The 19,151-nt window shown below is 39.7% G+C and overlaps 1 protein-coding gene across 1 annotated transcript in view; it reads right to left on the bottom strand.

Annotated features, from left to right (window-relative positions):
• The window catches only part of PRMT5 (protein arginine methyltransferase 5), a 106,983-nt gene that overhangs the window by 49,268 nt on the left and 38,564 nt on the right, over window positions 1–19,151 (bottom strand). The window contains exons 5-12 of the mRNA XM_053702305.1: window positions 14,468–14,586; window positions 14,338–14,387; window positions 14,082–14,245; window positions 13,825–13,986; window positions 823–900; window positions 568–626; window positions 372–494; window positions 42–217 (exon numbers count right to left, since the gene is read on the bottom strand). Coding sequence (XP_053558280.1) covers window positions 42–217; window positions 372–494; window positions 568–626; window positions 823–900; window positions 13,825–13,986; window positions 14,082–14,245; window positions 14,338–14,387; window positions 14,468–14,586 — 931 coding nt within the window. The remainder of the gene's footprint in view (window positions 1–41; window positions 218–371; window positions 495–567; window positions 627–822; window positions 901–13,824; window positions 13,987–14,081; window positions 14,246–14,337; window positions 14,388–14,467; window positions 14,587–19,151) is intronic.

Genomic DNA, 19,151 nt, shown 5'->3' with positions numbered 1-19,151 from the left:
AACTTAGGATAACGAAGTGAGCAAGAAAATTTAGAAATAACCTTTCATGAATTTTTGCGCTCCATCTAAACACTCCGGAGACAGCTCATTGTCCCCAAAAGAGCCCAAGAGTTCACTGACAATTATATCTGCTTTCTCAGGTGCAATCCATTCTCTCATGTCACTGGAGACCACTGTCACTTGGCTGCCCCATTCCTCATAGCGCCAGCACTCCAATCTAATAGCAGCAAAACAAAGTTGTATGAAGACTGAACAAGGACTACGTGACCAAAAAAGCACGACTTCTAACTATTCAGACTAGAAGAGAATTATATATTAAGGAAAAAGGATAAGCAGTCTGAAGCAAGAACGACTTTAGGGCCAATACTCACGTAATGACTGCATTAGGATTTTTCTCCACAGCGTATACTTTTATCCTGCGCTCTGCTTGCTTGGCAGCTCGGAGTGATGCATTTACTAGGGGACCTCTTCCAGCTCCAAGCACCATCAGCACTCTACAGGGATGGGAAATTACTAAGCAATTCATACGGAACCTTGTGATTTTACAGGGCAAGTCAAGTTACTCACTGGATGTTAGTTTCTCTCTCTTCCTCTGGGACTCTATCCAGCAAACATTTATACACTGCCTGGAAAAGAAACATAGGAGTATTAAACGAGTCATCAACAAATACATCCATGCAATTTATTAATTCAGTAAGCAGGCAACACACTAGGATATGTCCTGATACTCCATCCCCAATAGTTTTGTAACAAAATTATGTAAAATATACCCCATATAGAGGGTGAAACAGCATACTCACCAACTTTATTCAGATATCTCACCTGCTGGTACTGAGAATATTTCACTGGATCTTTTTCAAAAACCTCATAAGTTTGAGATTCTAAATTATCCATCAGAGGCTAAAACAGAAGAAGAAATTAGTGAGGACAACATACGTGGAAACAGGAGGTAATTTATACAAGCAGCTATATGAATCAACATGGGGACTGAACAGACGATCCACCAATAGTGCAATATTAACACTGACATTACTATACACTCCTTTATGTTCCTTTAAATAATACAAAAGATGGTGAAAAGACCATATTCTATTAGAACAAACTATTATTCCTGTTGATGCTTTTTCTCAAGAGAAAACAAAGACTTCACATTTAACACAATATAAGGGCATTGCATTGTTTCACAGAATAACGTCTGCTATGGTATTTAACCCCTTAAAGACAAGCGACGTACCCTGTAGGTCGCTGGTCTTTGTATTGGGGTGTGATTTTAAGGGGTTAAAAATAAGTGCAAGGGTCATTAGATCAATAACCTTATGTACAGGGGACTTGCAGAAGGCAATTTTCCAATTTACTTTTATCATAACATTTACTTTGTTCTCTTGGTATTCTTTGTTAAGAGCTAAACCTAGGTAGGCTCATATGTTAATTTCTAAGTCCTTGAAGGCCGCCTCTTATTTCAGTTCATTTTGAGTTTCACAGCTAGACATCTCTATTTCATGTGTGCCATATAGATAACATTGTGCCCGTGGAGTTTTTGTTTATGAGTCAGCACAGATTGGCTAAATGTCAAAAGAATTGAGATAAGGGTGCAGTCCGCAGAGGCTTAGATACAAGGTAATCACAAAGGTAAAAAGTATTAATATAACAGTGTTGGTTGTGCAAAACTGGGGAATAAATAATAAAAGGGATTATGTATCTTTTTAAACAAACATTTTCAAGCAGATCTAGAGGATCAATCTATAGCAAAGTTGTTGGCAAAGTGACTAAAACATGTGCATACTTTATTCCTGATTGCAGTCAAACTTGAAAGGGAGGAGGAGGGGGACCAAAGACTATATTAACACAATAAGGAGTAAGTTATATGCAGAAAATATGAACACTTCATGTGTTGCAAATGGGGAGAAGAGAGGGACAAGGCACTTAAAATTAAAAAAAAAATGCAAAGGTGGTCATGTAATGGACCACTCCTGCTTTATGTAAGAACTTTTACCGTTCTATAATTGTCTTCTGTTGTACTGACCTACCTATACTATAATTGCATTTACAAAGCGTCCGTCGCTGTTGGCATTGCAAAAGCAATGTTGGCTGCGCGAGGCAGCCAAAAGAATGTTGCCTGCGCGCACAACCAAAAAAGCTGCATCCCGGTGGATTCTTTCACCATCCTGCCATTTTCGGAATTCACCTGGATGCAGCGTAGGCAAACCCGAAGCCATTTAAAAAAATGCAAACGCCCGCACAAAATAACGATAAAACACGTAACCGGCCACAAGAAATAAAAAAACACGTAACTTACCGCACGAAGTATAACCAAAAAAAAAAACCACCTAACCTCCCACATAAAGTATTAACACACACCTAAACTGCAAACCCCCACATCGCAAAATAATAAAGTAATTAACCCCTAATCCGCAAACAATTAAAATATTAACCCCTGAACCACCAAACCCCCACATTGCAATAAACCTAATTAACCCCTAAACAGACAAACCCCCCACATCGCTATAAACCTAATTAATCCCTAAACCCCCACATTGCAAAAAACTAATTAACCTATTAACCCCTAAACCACCAAACCCCCACATCGCAAAAAACCTAATTAACCTATTAACTCCTAAAACGCCAACGCAAATAAATTACTAAGCCCCCTAACCTAACACCCCCTAAATTAACATCAATACTAAGTTACACTTAGATAAACCTAATCCCTATGAAAATAATAAAGCTCCCCAAAATCAAAACACCCTCTAAACTAAACTACCAATAGCCCTTAAAATGGCCTTTTGTAGGACATTGATTTAAGTTAAACAGCCCTTTAACATTTAAAAAACAATACTAAGTCCCCCCAACAGTAAAAAACCCCCACCCACCAAACCCCCCAAAAGAAAAAAACCTAACACTAAAAAAAAAAAAAAAAACCACCCATTGCCCCTAAAGCGGCATTTGAATGGGCATTGCCCTTAAAAGGGCATTTAGCTCTTTTACAGCCCATTAAATCCCTAATCTTAAATAATAATAAAAAAAAAAATACTAATACTAAGCCCCTAATAGGTACTCACCGTTCCTGAAGTCCGGCAGAGGTCTTCTTCCAGGTGGCTCCATCATCTTCTATCTTCATCAAGAGCGAAGGCAGCGCGGAGCTGGATTCCCTGATGCACGGATCCTCAGCGGCGTGGAGGTTCCTCTTCATGCGATTGTCCATTGCACACTGAAGATTGAATGCAAGGTACCCCATATTTATTGGGGTACCTTGCATTCCTATTGGCTAAAATTTTAAAATCAGCCAATAGGATGAGAGCTACTGAAATCCCATTGGCTGTTCAAATCAGCCAATAAGGTTTCAGTAGCTCTCATCCTATTGGCTGATTTGAACAACCAATGGGATTTCAGTAGCTCTAATCCTATTGGCTGATTTCAAAATTTCAGCCAATAGGAATGCAAGGTACACCAAATTGAATGTGGTACCTTGCATTTAATTTTCAGTGTGCGACGGACATCGGATGAAGAGGAGCCTCGACGCCGCCGAGGATCGCTGCTCCGGATCCGCACATCACGGAAGATAGCTCCGCACCACCTCCGCACAGGACTAAGATAGAAGATGACGGAGCCGCCTGGAAGAAGACCACCTCCGCCGGACTTCAGGAACGGTGAGAACCTATCTGGGGCTTAGTCTTAGGATTTTTTTTTTTTTTTTTTTTTTTAAATTTATGATTAGGGATTTAATGGGATGTAAAAAGAGCAAATTGCTCTTTTAAGGCAGGCATTTGTGACACAGCCCTCTTGTGGTTCTCTTCCCATCTGTTAAACCGTACCTTTAGTGTAGCCTTTTCTGGGGCCTCCTCTGCCCCATCACCACTTTCTGTTGGGGTACCACTAGGCTCTGTCCTCAGTTCCCTTCTCTTCTCAATCTACACCTCATCATTAGGTTCCCTAATAAAGTCCCACGGGTTCCAATATCATTTGTATGCAGACGACACCCAAATCTACTTCTCTGCACCAGACCTATAACCCGTGTCACTGTCTGTCTTTCTCGCATCTATTCCTGGATATCCTCTCACTACCTCAAGCTAAATCTCTCTAAAACTGAGCTCTTTATTTTACCTCCAAAATCTCCACACCCAATCTCTCTATAACTGTCAACAACTCCATCATTACCCCTACCCTGCATGCCCGATGTCTTAGGGTCACACTTGACTCAGATCTTTCTTTCACGCCTCACATTCAGTCCTTTGCTAAATCCTGCCACTTCCACCATAAAAAAAAAAAACTCTAAAATTAGACATTTCCTTACAAAAGGCACAACTAAGATTTTAATCCACTCTCTAATCCTTTCCCGCCTCGATAACTGCAACTATGTCCTCTCTGGTCTCCCCAGCTGCCGCATAGATGCTTTACAATCCATAATGAATGTCTCTGCCCGGCTCATCTTCCTTACACGTTGTTCATCTGCTGCACCTCTCTGCCAAGCCCTTCACTAGCTTTCTCTTGCCTCCAGGATTAAACACAAAATTCTCACACTGACATACAAAGCCCTCAACTGCATTGCTCCCCCCTATATCTCAGACCTTGTCTCCAGATACTCTCCCTCCTGTCCCCTTCGCTCTGCTCATGACCTCCTACTCTTCTCTTGTTACCTCCTCACACTCCCGCTTACAGGACTTCTCCAGACTGGCTCCCATCTTGTGGAACTCTCTGCCTCGCACCACAAGACTCTCCCCTAGTTTAAGCGCTCCCTAAAGACTCTACTGTTCAGGGATGCATACAACCTACACTAACCTTTCTTTATACCATTTACTCTCCTCCATTGCTATCCCCTTGAACCTCCTTAGCATGTAAGCCTAAGAGCCATACTGTTTGCAGATCACCTTCTTTATAGCCGACTACAACAGTGTGACTCTTGGCAGGGTCCTCTACCCATCGGATCCCTATAAATGTTTCCTTGTAATCCACCTATGTTTATAGCGCTGCGGAATCTGTTGGCGCTCTACAAATAACCGATAATAAAAGAGCTGAATGCCCTTTTAAGGGCAATGCCCCTTTAGGGGCAATGGGTAGTTTAGGTTTCTTTTTAAATGACACGATAAATCCACGGATCATCTTTAATTACTAATGGGATATTCACCTCCTGGTCAGCAGGAGGCGGCAAAGAGCACCACAACAAAGCTGTTAAATAGCTCCTCCCTTCCCCACCCACCCCAGTCATTCTCTTTGCCTACGTTAGTGCTAGGAGGTGGTAAAGTGAGGTGTTAGAAAAGATTCTTCAATCAAGAGTTTATTATATTTAAAGTAGTACAAGATTGTGCTGCTTTGTTCTAGGGTGTAGCCGTAGTCCATATCAGTATCTTCAGTAGGGCATTGGTGACTTTAGAGCAATGGGAACTGGTGGGACATAATTCTCACTGCACCTCCCATATGTTGATGCTGCCCTAATCCCTGAAAACCTGAGGGATATTTACTCAGGAATTTCTTCTTTTTCACAGGTCTATGGGAGGGAGAGGACCTCTTAAACCCCCTGGCGAGTCCCGATCGTTACCAAGAGAGATAAGAGGTTCTCAGGTCTTGAGGTCAGGTAGGCACCTCAGCAAGGCTGCTGAGGTGTAGGGGTGTCATTTTTTGCTAGTCTTTTAAGTATGTTTTTACATACGCAGTAAAATAAAAATAAAAAAAAACTTACATTTTAAAATTTAAAGGCACAATAACATTTTTTTGCATTTAAAATTTTTTGTAACAAAATTAAAGTTTTTAATTCATAATTGTGTTGTTGTGAATCAGAATGGACAAAGGGGCCTTGCAAGATGTCACTTGCTCCTTGTGTTTTTATGCTAATGTGGAACCACCAATCCCTTTCTGTTCCTTATGTATTGAGAGGACTTTAAATTATAGGGAAAAGATTTTTTCTGAGCCAACTTTTTCTAAAGCGGATGTTGTCCAGGAGTCTAATAAGGTTCAATATATGCCGCATCTGTCTTCTCAAGCATCCCAAATTTTACCGCCCTCACAAGCAGTGCCCTGTGCTTCCTCTATAGCTCCCACTGGAGTTACTTTAAGACATTGCTTCTCTCATGTCTTCTACAATCTCTGATGCGTTGTCTGCTTTTCCAATGTTGCAGGGAAAGCGTAAGAGGAAAATCAGATCAGTAAGTAAGCGAGGTTTCTGACGCAGTTGTTGCTATTTCAGATGCCCCCTCCCAGAAGCCCGAGGAGGAGGATAACGTAGTAGCATCTGAAGGTGAAATTTCTGATTCTGACAGTGTAATTCCTCTTGCGGATACTGAAGTTGCATCCTTCAGGTTTAAGCTAGAACACCTCCGTCTGTTACTTAAGGAGATTTTAGCTACATTGGACATTAATCCTAAGAAATCCAGTAAACTAAACATATATTTTGAGGTACCTTCCTCGATAGAGTTTTTTTCCAAAAGTTTCTGAGATCATTGCTAAGGAGTGGGAGAGACCGGGTATCCCTTTTTCTCCATCTCCTATATTTAAAAAGATGTTTCCCATAGCCGACTCGGTTAAGGAGGCTTGGCAAACTGTCCCCAAGGTGGAAGGAGCTGTATCCACCCTAGCTAAGAGAACTACTATTCCCATAGAGGATAGTTGTGCTTTCAAAGATCCTATGGACAAAAAATTAGAGGGGTTACTCAAAAAAATGTACACCAGGGCTTACAATGGCAGCCAGCTGTGTGCATTGCTACCATCACTAGTGCGGCAGCATATTGGTTTTATGCGTTGTCTGATGCTATTAGGACAGACACTCCCCTGGATGAGATCCAGGATAGGATAAAAGCTCTTAAAGGGACAGTCTACCATAGAATTGTTATTGTTTTAAAAGATAGATAATCCCTTTATTACCCATTCCCCAGTTTTGCATTACCAACATTGTTATATTAATATACATTGTTATATTAATATACTTTTTACCTCTGTGATTACCTTGTATCTAGGAACCTTCTTCCAGCCCCCTGATCACACGACTGTGACTGTTTATTATCTATTGTCTTAAATTTAGCATTGGTTTTGTGCTAAATCTTAAATAACCCCGTGCCTGAACACAGTGTTATCTATATGGCCCAAGTGTACTTTCTGTCTCTGTGTTGAAAAGAGATTTAAAAAGCATGTGATAAGAGGCAGCCCTCAAAGGCTTAGAAATTAGCATATGAGCCTACCTATGTTTAGTTTAAACTTAGAATACCAAGAGAAAAAAGCAAATTTGATAAAAGTAAATTGGAAAGTTGATTAAAATTAAAAGTCCTCTCTGAATAATGAAAGTTTAATTTATACTAGACTGTCCATTTAAATTGGCTAATTCCTTTATTACGGATGCTTCCATTCAAGTTATCAAACTGGGAGCAAATATTTCAGGTTTCTCTGTTCTAGATCGCAGAGCCTTATGGTTAAAACCTTGGTCTTCGGATGTATCCTCCAAGTCTAAGCTTTTAGCGATTCCTTACAAGGGGAAGACCTTGTTTAGACCGGGCTTGACGGAGATAATCTCTGATATTACAGGAGGTAAAGGTCATCTTCTCCCTCAGGATAAGAGAAACAAACAGTAGGGACGACTGAAATTTCGAAAGGAACGAAAATTACTCTAAGTAAATTCTTCTTTTTACGCCTCCAAGCAGGACAGGCTAAACCTTCATGGAGACCCAATCAGTCTTGGAATAAGGGAAATCAATCCAAGAAGCCTGCTATTGAGTCGAAGACTGCATGGGGAGCAGTCTGGGGCTCCCTAAAGGCTCAGGGGAGTTTGGACTCGGTCAGAGTCTGTTCTTCCTATAAACATTCTGGAGCTGAGAGCGATCTTCAATGCTCTTCTGGTCTGGCCTCATTTAGCCTCAGTCCAGTTTATCAGGCTCCAGTTGGACAACATAACTTTAGTGGCTTACATCAATCATCAGGGAGGAACGAGGAGGTTCCTTAGCGATGACAGAGGTAACCAAGATAATTCAGTGGGCGGAGGCCCATTCGTGTTGCTTATCGGCAATCCACATCCCAGGGGTGGACAACTGGGAGGCAGACCTTTCATCCGGGGGAGTGGGAACTCCATCCAGAAGTGTTCTCCAGCCTGATTCTCAGGTGGGGTCAGCCGGAATTAGATCTCATGGCATCTCGACAGAATGCAAAGCTCCCGAGATACAGGTCAAGGTCCAGGGACCCCCAGGCGGAACTGATAGATGCTCTGCCGTTTCCTTAGACCTTCAGTCTAGCATACCTATTTCCTCCGTTTGCTCTTCTTCCTCAGGTCATTGCTCGAATCAAGCAGGAGAGGGCATCGGTGATCCTCATTGCACCGGCTTGGCCTCGCAGGATTTGGTATGCAGATCTGGTGGACCTATCATCTCTGCCACCTTGGAGACTTCCATTGAGGAAGGACCTTCTAATTCAAGGGCCCTTTCTACATCCAAATCTAGTTTCTCTGAAGCTGACTGCTTGGAGATTGAACGCTTTTCTGACTCGGTCATAGAGAGACAATGATTCAGGCTCGTAAGCCTGTAACTAGAAAGATTTACCGTAAGATATGGAGTAAATATCTCTATTGGTGCGAATCCAAGGGCTACTCTCATGGAGTAGGGTTAGGATTCCTAGAATTTGTCCTTTCTCCACGAGGGTTTGGAGAAGGGTGTATCGACAAGTTCTATAAAGGGTCAAATCTCTGCCTTATCTATTTTGTTACACAAAACATCTGTCAGATGTCCCAGATGTACAATCATTTTGTAAGGCCTTGGTCAGGATCAGGCCTGTGTTCAAACCAGTTACTCCTCCATGGAGTCTAAATTTAGTTCTCAAAGTTCTTCAAGGGGCTCCGTTTGAGCCCATGCATTCCTTAGATATTAAGTTGTTATCTTGGAAAGTTTTATTTCTTGTTGCTATTTCTTCTGCTCGTAGAGTATCAGAGCTCCGAGTCTCATCTTATTTTCCATTCAGATAAGGTAGTTTTACGTTCTAAATTAGGATTTCTTCGTAAGGTTGTTTCTGATCGGAACATTAATCAGGAGATTGTTGTTCCTTCCTTGTGTCCTAATCCTCCTTCTCAGAAGGAACGTCTTCTGCACAATTTGGACGTTATCCGTGCTTTAAAGTTTTACCTGCAGGCGACCAATGACTCATGAGGGCTGTTGCTTCCTCATTGGCATTCAAAAATGAAGCTTCTGTGGAACAGATTTGCAAGGCTGCAATTTGGTCTTCTCTTCACAGTTTTTCAAAGTTCTACAAATTTGACACTTTTGCCTCGGCTGAGGCCGCTTTTGGGTGAAAAGTTCTTCAAGCAGTGGTGCCTTCCGTTTTGATTCCCTGTCTTGTCCCTCCCGTATAATGTGTACTCTAGCTTGGGTATTGAATCCCATTAGTAATTAAAGATGATCTGTGGACTCATCGTGTCATTAAAAAGAAAAGAAAATTTATGCTTACCTGATAAATTTATTTTTTGACACGATGAGTCCACGGCCCGCCCTGTTCTTGAAAGGCTTGAAAGGTTGTTAGTTATTATAAACTTCAGACACATCTGCACCTTGGTTTTTCCTTTCTATCCTTAACTTCGGTTGAATGACTGGCGTGGGAGGGAAGGGAGGAGCTATTTAACAGCTTTGCTGTGGTGCTCTTTGCCGCTCCTGCTGACCAGGAGGTGAATATCCCATTAGTAATTGAAGATGATCCGTTGACTCATCGTGTCAAAAAAGAAATACATTTATCAGGTAAGCAAATTCTTTTTTTTTAGTGTTAGGTTTTTTTTTTTATTTTGGGGGGGGTTGGTTGGGTGGGGGGTTTTACTGTTAGGGGGCAATGCCCTACAAAAGGCCCTTTTAAGGGCTATTGGTAGCTTAGGTTTAATTTTTTTTATTTTGGATAGCTTTATTTTTTTCTGTAATTTTACGTAACTTTAGCTTGGAGGTTTGTATTTTATTTTTATTAAAGGGCCACTGTAAGTAAATATTTTCTATGCCTGTTACTAACTAACTACCACATATACGCTTTTTATCAATAGCATTTCATTAACATATCTCTACCGTATATCAGAAATCTTGTCTGCAAATTTTATTGTTTTCCAAACCCACTCCGTGGGTATCCTTTGCTCTGTACCAATCCGTTTACAATACCTAGGTTTCAAAATGGCGCTTTAAACACAAAGTTATTGGTTTAAGTATTTTGAACACACAGTGCTGAAAATAGTGGGCAGGATAACGTGACATCATCGGCAAATAAAAGATATAACTTTTAGAACGTTATGAAACTTTGTTTTGGAGAAAATATAGGTCAGTAGGTTTTAATTAATGTTTATTAACTTTAACCCCTTAATGACCGGACCATTTTTCAATTTTCTTACCCTTAATGACAATGGCTATTTTTACATTTCTGCAGTGTTTGTGTTTAGCTGTAATTTTCCTCTTACTCATTTACTGTACCCATACATATTATATACCGTTTTTCTCGCCATTAAATGGACTTTCTAAGGATACCATTATTTTCATCATATCTTATAATTTCCTATAAAAAAAAATATAAAATATGAGGAAAAAATTGAAAAAAACACACTTTTTCTAACTTTGACCCCCAAAATCTGTTACACATCTACAATCACCAAAAAACACCTATGCTAAATAGTTTCTAAATTTTGTCCTGAGTTTAGAAATACCCAATGTTTACATGTTCTTTACTTTTTTTGCAAGTTATAGGGCCATAAATACAAGTAGCACTTTGCTATTTCCAAACAACTTTTTTTCAAAATGAGCTCTAGTTACATTGGAACCCTGATATCTGTCAGGAATACCTGAATATCCCTTGACATGTATATATTTTTTTTTAGAAGACAACCCAAAGTATTGATCTAGGCCCATTTTGGTATATTTCATGCCACCATTTCACCGCCAAATGTCATCAAATAAAAAAAAAAGTTCACTTTTTCACAAATTTTGTCACAAACTTTAGGTTTCCCACTGAAATTATTTACAAACAGCTTCTGCAATTAAGGCACAAATGGTTGTAAATGCTTCTTTGGGATCCCCTTTGTTCAGAAATAGCAGACTTATATGGCTTTGTGGTTGCTTTTTGGTAAGTAGAAGGCCGCTAAATGCTGCTGCGCACCACACGTAAATTATGCCCAGCAGTTAAGGGGTTAAATTAGGTAGCTTGTAGGGAGCTTGCAGGGTTAATTTTAGCTTTAGGGTAGAGATCAGCCTCCCACCTGACACATCCCACCCCCTGATCCCTCCCAAACAGTTCTCTTCCCTCCCCCACCCCACAATTGTCCCCGCCATCTTAAGTACTGGCAGAAAGTCTGCCAGTACTAAATAAAAGGAGTTTTTATTTTTTTTAATAAAAAAAAATAAAATGTTTTAGCTGTGATGGACTCCTGCCTTAGCCCCAACCTCCATGATCCCCCCCCCCAGCAATCTAACCCTCTCCCCTACCTAATTGCCGCCATCTTGGGTACTGGCAGCTGTCTGCCAGTACCCAATTTGCCCCCCAAAAAAGTGTTTTTAATTATTATTTTTTATTACTAATTTATTTTTTTCTGTAGTGTAGCAGCCCCCCACAATACCCCAACCCCCTCCCCCTCCCAGATCCTCATATATATATATTTCCCCCCCTCTTCCCACTCATTGGTGTCAGTGTGTTTAGGTGATCGCGGGCGCACGCGCGCACCCGCACGCTCCCGGCACCCGGCGTGCACATTGCACTAACAGGAGCCGGATGCCGGGTAGCGATGGGCCGCCCACCCGCCTCCCTGTTGCGCTCCCACCCACCAACGAACCGGCCGCATCGCTACCGGTGCAGAGAGGGCCACAGGGTGGCTCTCTCTGCATCGGATGCTTTCTAAGGGTATTGCAGGATGCCTCAATATCGAGGCATCACTGCAATACCCTGAGAGCTGCTGGAAGCGATTGCGATCGCTTCCAGCACTCTCTTAGACAAGTGACGTACCAGGTACGTCCATTGTCACTAACTGCAAGTTTTTGCAGGACGTACCTGGTACGTCACTTGTCATTAAGGGGTTAATATGTTAGTTGTTTAGCTTAAAAATTATAACAGAAAGTAATCCTTTAAACATAGACTGCCCTCTGAGCAGGCTATTCGCCTAGTGCCTACAATAAAAAAATAAAAAATGCAAAGAATGGTAAACCTTGTACCCAGGGATAACCCTGGAACATAGTAAGGGGATACAAAGTAGGAAACTGGAAATAGAGAAAGCCATAGGACAGATAAAGAAGAGGGGAAAATTAAGAGAAAAAAAAAAAAGACTACAGAACAGATTGATGGGAAGCCAATAAGGGACCTGTGAGACAACAAAGCATAAAGAAAGAAAAAAAAGTAACAGCATGGCAAAAGAAATGGAGAAATAGAAAAAGACAGAGCTGGACACAAAAAAACATCAACCAAACACCAGCAACTGTTCCATCACAACAACCGACAGATACTGTTTGCTAGGCTCCAGTAAGCACGCAAGCCCAGCAACCAGCACATACAGCTTGCTATGCTCCAACAACTGTGCCACCTCGACAACCGGCACATACCACTGCCAGTAACTTGTAGCCTAACAACTGGGACATACTGCTCGCCATGTTCCACTACCTATGCAAGCACATACCACTAGCAAGCACTATACCCAACTGAAGCTGTGACACCTGAAGTTTAAATGTTATGCTAACAGTCAGATGAGCTGTTTGCAAACTGCGAGCAGCCAACCACAAGAGTTCGGAATCTTCCTTCAAACTTGTCTAAAGAACATGACCTTTAGAGGAAATGGTGTTCGCACCCCAGTAAACATGATGTTGTGACCCATGGTTTGAATAACCCTGATCTATCGGACTAAAAGTTTAATGTTCCTCTCCAATGCAGATGGATCCTTATTTGTCTGGAAAGCTTTATGAAAAGTATTATGTTTTTGCCAAACTCCCTCAGGATTGTTATGAATGATATAAAACACCAAGTCAAAGCTTGCCAAATCTGTTTAACAAAATTAGAAGCAAGTTGCACACGAAGTAAAGCTTTAGCTATACAAACTTATGTAGGAGTAGTAAAAAAAAAAAAAAAAAAAATATCGGATCCAACATAAAAATAAATCCTAGGAACCATGGCCTTTTGTATAATATTATATCTATCTCACAGCCCTGGGTGCTCAATAGTACTTACAGGTAGCCGTTTCGTAATTTTCATTATGGGCCTTGCACCCAGACATTTCTAAAAAGGCCCATGCAATTTTAAACAACTTTTCAATTTACTTCAAAATCTGCTTTCTTCTCTTGGTATTCTTTATTGAAAGCTAAACCTAGGGAGGATCATATGTTCATGTCTAAGGCAGCCCTCGAAGGCCACCTCTTATATCAGTGCATTTTGACCATTTTTTTTTTTTTTTTACAAATAGTTCATGTGTGCCATATAGATAGTACTGTGCTCACTCCTATGGAGTCAAATAAAAGAGGTCACTTTCCTAATTTCAGTACTTTTATGGCAATGTTAGGGTGTCCTTTTCAGAGCCCAGAACTGCTCCATAAAAGAACCTAGCAGTCAGCTGAATGCAACTTCTGCCAATTGCCTGATACACCTAGAGAGGCGACCTAGTGTTGTTCTTAGCATTCAATGAGTTAAAATGACAGATTAAATGGGTAAGCCCTGTAGGTATATTTGCATTTGACTGAAATGTTTTCTAAACTTTATAGTGACACATTCATCAACCCCACTGGAATTAATCTAGATCTTCAATTTCAATCTTTTCCTACATGGATGAAACTTTTCATTCAACAATTGTTACAAGTCAGAAAAAGGCAGATGGTAACTTTGTTCTTAGGAGATTTCTCAGCACAGTCCTGATACTGACCCCATTCTTACCTGGAGTGGTGACTGAAGATAATCCTCATAACCCTTGGCAAATGTTTCATAAGCATTTGGAGGAGGCCTGTTCTGACTTAAGTATTCCAAGTATTGTAAGTATGAGCAGAAATCCTTCTCTGAATGATGATGGGATCCAGAAATAACAAATTGGACCTCCAGCTAAAAATAATAATTCAAAATATATATAAATAAAAATTATAAAGAACCATTTTATATTCACTCCGCCAATTTATTTACACTCCAAGATACCACACCTTGAACAGCCTAAAGATTAGCCGCTGGTGTCCTTTAGACAGAACAGGGAAACCTTTCTTGTTGGTCAGGAAGATGCTAGTAGGGAGAATAGCAGCTTTGATAGGCTCTCCCAGCCAGCGATCAATGATGTGCCCGCTGGGAAGGTCAGCATCGACTTCAATGGCTGATCAAAAAACAAAAAAGGGTTGGTTGCATGATCATTACCATGTTACAAACACAAGATCAGACATGAACTTGTATGTAGTTAAATCTCACCTAAAGCAACTCTCTTGTGATAGTCACAGAGGGTGCGGAAATTATGCCACCTGGAAAAGACGAATAAATACAATTCTCATACTGTTATATATGGATGAGTGGACTTCAACTTTTCTTTTCATATACATACCACTTCCAAGTTCTCTCTTCTCCAGTACTCTCCTCTGCCTCACTACGTAGAGGTGGATCATTTTCTATAAAATCATCACGTAAATCTTCAGGTGCCATTAGAGGAACACGCATCCAAAACTTTAAAAAAAGAAAATTTATTCTTACCTGATAAATTTGTTTCTTTTTAGACACGATGAGTCCACGGATTTCATCCTTACTTGTGGGATATTCACCTCCTGGTCAGCAGGAGGAGGCAAAGAGCACCACAGCAGAGCTGCTATATATAGCTCCTCCCTTCCCTCCCACTCCAGTCATTCGACCGAAGTTAGAAAGAGAAAAGAAAAGCCAAGGTGCAGAGGTGTCTGAAGTTAACAAAAATTAATAACGTGTCTCAGAGAACAGGGCGGGTCGTGGACTCATCGTGTCTAAAAATAAACAAATTTATCATCAGGTAAGCATAAATTTTCTTTTCTTTTTAAAGACACGATGAGTCCACGGATTTCATCCTTACTTGTGGGATACAATACCAAAGCTAGAGTACACAGATGATAAGGGAGGGACAAGACAGGAAACCTAAATGGAAGGCACCACTGCTTGAAGAACTCTTAAAAACAGTCTCAGCCGAGGCAAAAGTATCAAATTTGTAAAATTTAGAAAAAGTGTGAAGAGAAGACCAAATTGCAGTCTTGCAAATCAGTTCTACAGAAGCTTCATTTATGAATGCCCATGAGGAAGCAACAGCCCTAGTGGAATGAGCCGTAACTGTCAGGAGGCTGCTGTCCAGCAGTCTCGTATGCAAAAACGGATGATAATCTTCAGCCAAAAAGAAAGAGGTAGCCGTAGCTTTCTGACCCTCACGTTTTCCAGAGAAAATGACAAACAAAGACGACAACTGACAAAAGTCTTTAGCCGCTTATAAATAAAATTTCAGAGCACGGACCACGTCCAAATTGTGCAACAGACGTTCCTTTTGATAATAAGGATTAGGACACAAGGAAGGAACAACAATCTCCTGATTAATGTTCCTGTCTGAAACAACCTTAGGAAGGAACCCTAGTTTAGTACGTAAAACCACCTTATCCGAATGAAAAATAAGGGAAGGCGAATTGTATTGCAATGCCGAAAGCTCAGACATTCTTCGAGCTGAAGAAATGGCAACAAGAAATAAAACTTTCCAAGATAACTTAATATCTAAGGAATGCATAGGCTCAAACGGAGCCCCTTGAAGAACTTTAACCCCTTAACGTCAAGCGTCGTACAGGGTACGGCTTACACAAACTGGTCTTTAAAGACCAGCGACGTACCCTGTATAACCTAGGTGTTTAAAGTGGCTGGAAGCGATCCTGATCGCTTCCAGCTGCTTTCAAGATATTGCCGTGATGCTTCGATATTGAGGCATCTTGGCAATACCTTTTCTGGAACACCGATGCGCATGTGCGAGCCCCCGTGATCTAAACAGTCCGGTTGTGGTGGGAGCGGGTGATGGGGGTTAAATTTTTATTTATAAAAAGGGATCTGGGAGAGGGGGGGGCCAGCTACACTACAGAAAAAAACAAACAAACTATATATATATATATATATATATATATATATATATATATATATATATATATATATATATATATCTATATATCTATCTATATATATATATATATCTATATATCTATATCTATATATACACATATATAAATATCTATCTATCTCTATCTATATCTATACACATACAAAAGTTTGAAAAGTGGGTAAATAGTGGGACAAATGGCACCAAATAGTGAGAGGGGGAAGAATAGAGAGCTGTGGGGGCGGGAATCCTACACAGCAGCATATGTAAATATGCTATAAAATTTTTTAAAAATATAGCTTTTTAGTACTGGCAGACTTTCTGCCAGTACTTAAGATGGCGGGGACAATTGAGGGGTGGGGGAGGGAAGAGAGCTGTTTGGGAGGGATCAGGGGGTGGGATGTGTCAGGTGGGTGGCTGATCTCTACACAAAAGCTAAAATTAACCCTGCAAGCTCCCTACAAGTTACCTAATTAACCACCTTCACTGCTAGCCATAATACACGTGTGATGCGCAGCAGCATTTAGCGGGCTTGTAATTACCAAAAAGCAACTCCAAAGCCATATATGTCTGCTATTTCTGAACAAAGGGGATCCCAGAGAATCATTTACAACCATGTGTGCCATAATTGCACAAGCTGTTTGTAAATAATTTCAGTGAGAAACCTAAAATTGTGAAACTTTTTTTTTTTTTTTTTTAATTTGATCGCATTTGGCGTTGAAATAGTGGCATGAAATATACCAAGATAGGCCTAGATCAATACTTAGGGTTGTCTACTACACTAAAGCTAAAATTAACCCTAGAAGCTCCCTAATTAACCCCTTCACTGCTGGGCATAATACACGTGTAGTGCGCAGTGGTATTTAGCGGCCTTCTAATTACCAAAAAGCAACGCCAAAGCCATATATGTCTGCTATTTCTGAACAAAGGGGATCCCAGAGAAGCATTTACAACCATATATGCCATAATTGCACAAGTTGTTTGTAAATAATTTCAGTGACAAACCTAAAGTTTGTGAAAAAATTTGTGAAAAAGTGAACAATTTTTTTAATTTGATCGCATTTGGCGGTGAAATGGTGGCATGAAATATACCAAAATGGGCCTAAATCCATACTTTGGAATATATATATATATATATATATATATATATATATATATATATATATATATATATATATATATATATATATATATATATATATATATATATATATATATATATATATATATATATATATATATATATATATATATATATATATATATACATACACACACATTATATATATATATATATATATATATATATATATATATATATATATACACATACACACACACATATATATATATATACACACACACACATATATATATATATACATATAAACAAGAGAACTCAGACCCTTATTTATCTAGCACCCAACTATTTCCTGAAAATATATATGCTAATAGACAATGAAAGATTTAAGAATAAATAATACACATACTATTAGAGAGTGCCTTTTAAAGATTTATATATTGATTTTTGCATAACAAGAATACATAAGCATGACCCCTAAATAAGTAGAAAGTTCAAAGTCCACAACCCGGGTTGTTAGATGAAAGTTAATGAGCTAGTCCATTTATAAGACCAATATTGGTATTTTTATAAATGCCTAATTATCGGCACATTTGTAGTCCCAATGATGGAAAACAACGTTAATGCAGGGACAGCACCATTAGTTGTATAACACTGACACTGTAAGTTTGTAAACTTGTATCTTCGTGCACCCAATGCAGATTATAACTGTATCAATCATAGCAGAAAAAAGTGGCAATTTCTCAATACCACATTAGACTTGCTTTTACAGTTCTGTGTTGCGTGTGGGGATATTATAAGACAGGTACCTGCTTCCTCGGTTGTTCCGTCAGTGACGTGTCATGGTTTCATATCTACCTGCTCGTTGTTTCCAATTTATCTTTTTCAAACCGGTTTCGTGGATATCACCTTTCCTTTCAACTCCGTGCTTGTTTGGCTCTTTCTGTGCATCTGCACGCCTTGACTTGTACTGGAGTATACTTTCGTTAGAAGGTCAGCTTTTTGGACGGTGCACCGCTGCTGCACCGCTCCAAACAAACAACTTTGCAGCTACGCGCGTTTCACCCGGGGTCCATTCGGGCTTCTTCCGGCTGTGTGTAATTGGAGATTGCTCTCCATAGCCTTTAAACAATATGCTCCGCCTTTGATTGGCTTTTTCAGGTACATAGTATGTTTTAGCCGTACAGGTGAAATGTCAGACAATTATCAATGTTTATCTTGTTATGCTTTAACCTTTTTCTTAAAATCACACACTTTCTATATACAATATTATCTCTATTTATACTGTGCAGTGTCCACAACTCCCATTTTATATTTCACTTTTTTATTAACGAAATTATTTTAAATCTTATGGGCAGCTGGATTAAATGCCTTAGTATTTTGGTTCTGTATGTATTGCTTCAGTCTCCTAGGAATGAGCCAAAATTTAACTCTTCATTTAGGCCCTCTGGTTTTAGACTTTTTAGATTATAAATCCATTTGCTTTCTTTACATAATAGGATTTTATCTAAATTTCCACCTCTGCCTTTCAAGTCTACTATTTCTAGGCCTCTAAATTTTAACTGTCTCTTGTCGCTATTGTGGCACTCTGCAAAGTGACGTGCTACACTGCTGGTTTTTGTGCATTTATTTTTAATATCTCTTTTATGTTCTTTTATCCTTTCTTTGAGCTCCCTATAGGTTTTACCTATGTAATATTGGGGGCAATTGCAGCAAACCATATACACTACTCCTTCACTTTTGCAAGTTATACGTCCCTTTATTTTATGAAAGGACCCAAATTTATCACAGAAGCTTTTTCCTACCAGCATATTTGCGCAAACTGAGCAGTGTGAGCATTTAAAATTCCCATTCTTTTTATCAGTTAACCAGTTTCCTATATTTTTATTTTTATTCTCAAAGTGGCTCTGAACTAGAAAGTCTTTTAAGTTTGGTGCTCTTTTTGGAGTCATAAGTGGGGATTCTCCTACCAATTTACCTATTGATTTATCAATCCATAAAATGTGCCAGTGTTTATTTAAAATTGAACGGATATTCTGCCATTTATGATTGTATGTTCCT

This window comes from Bombina bombina, chromosome 2 (genome assembly GCF_027579735.1).
Source record: "Bombina bombina isolate aBomBom1 chromosome 2, aBomBom1.pri, whole genome shotgun sequence".
Lineage (NCBI taxonomy): Eukaryota > Metazoa > Chordata > Amphibia > Anura > Bombinatoridae > Bombina > Bombina bombina.
Note: the sequence above shows the minus strand (reverse complement) of the source record. Positions and strands in the feature narration are given on the sequence as shown.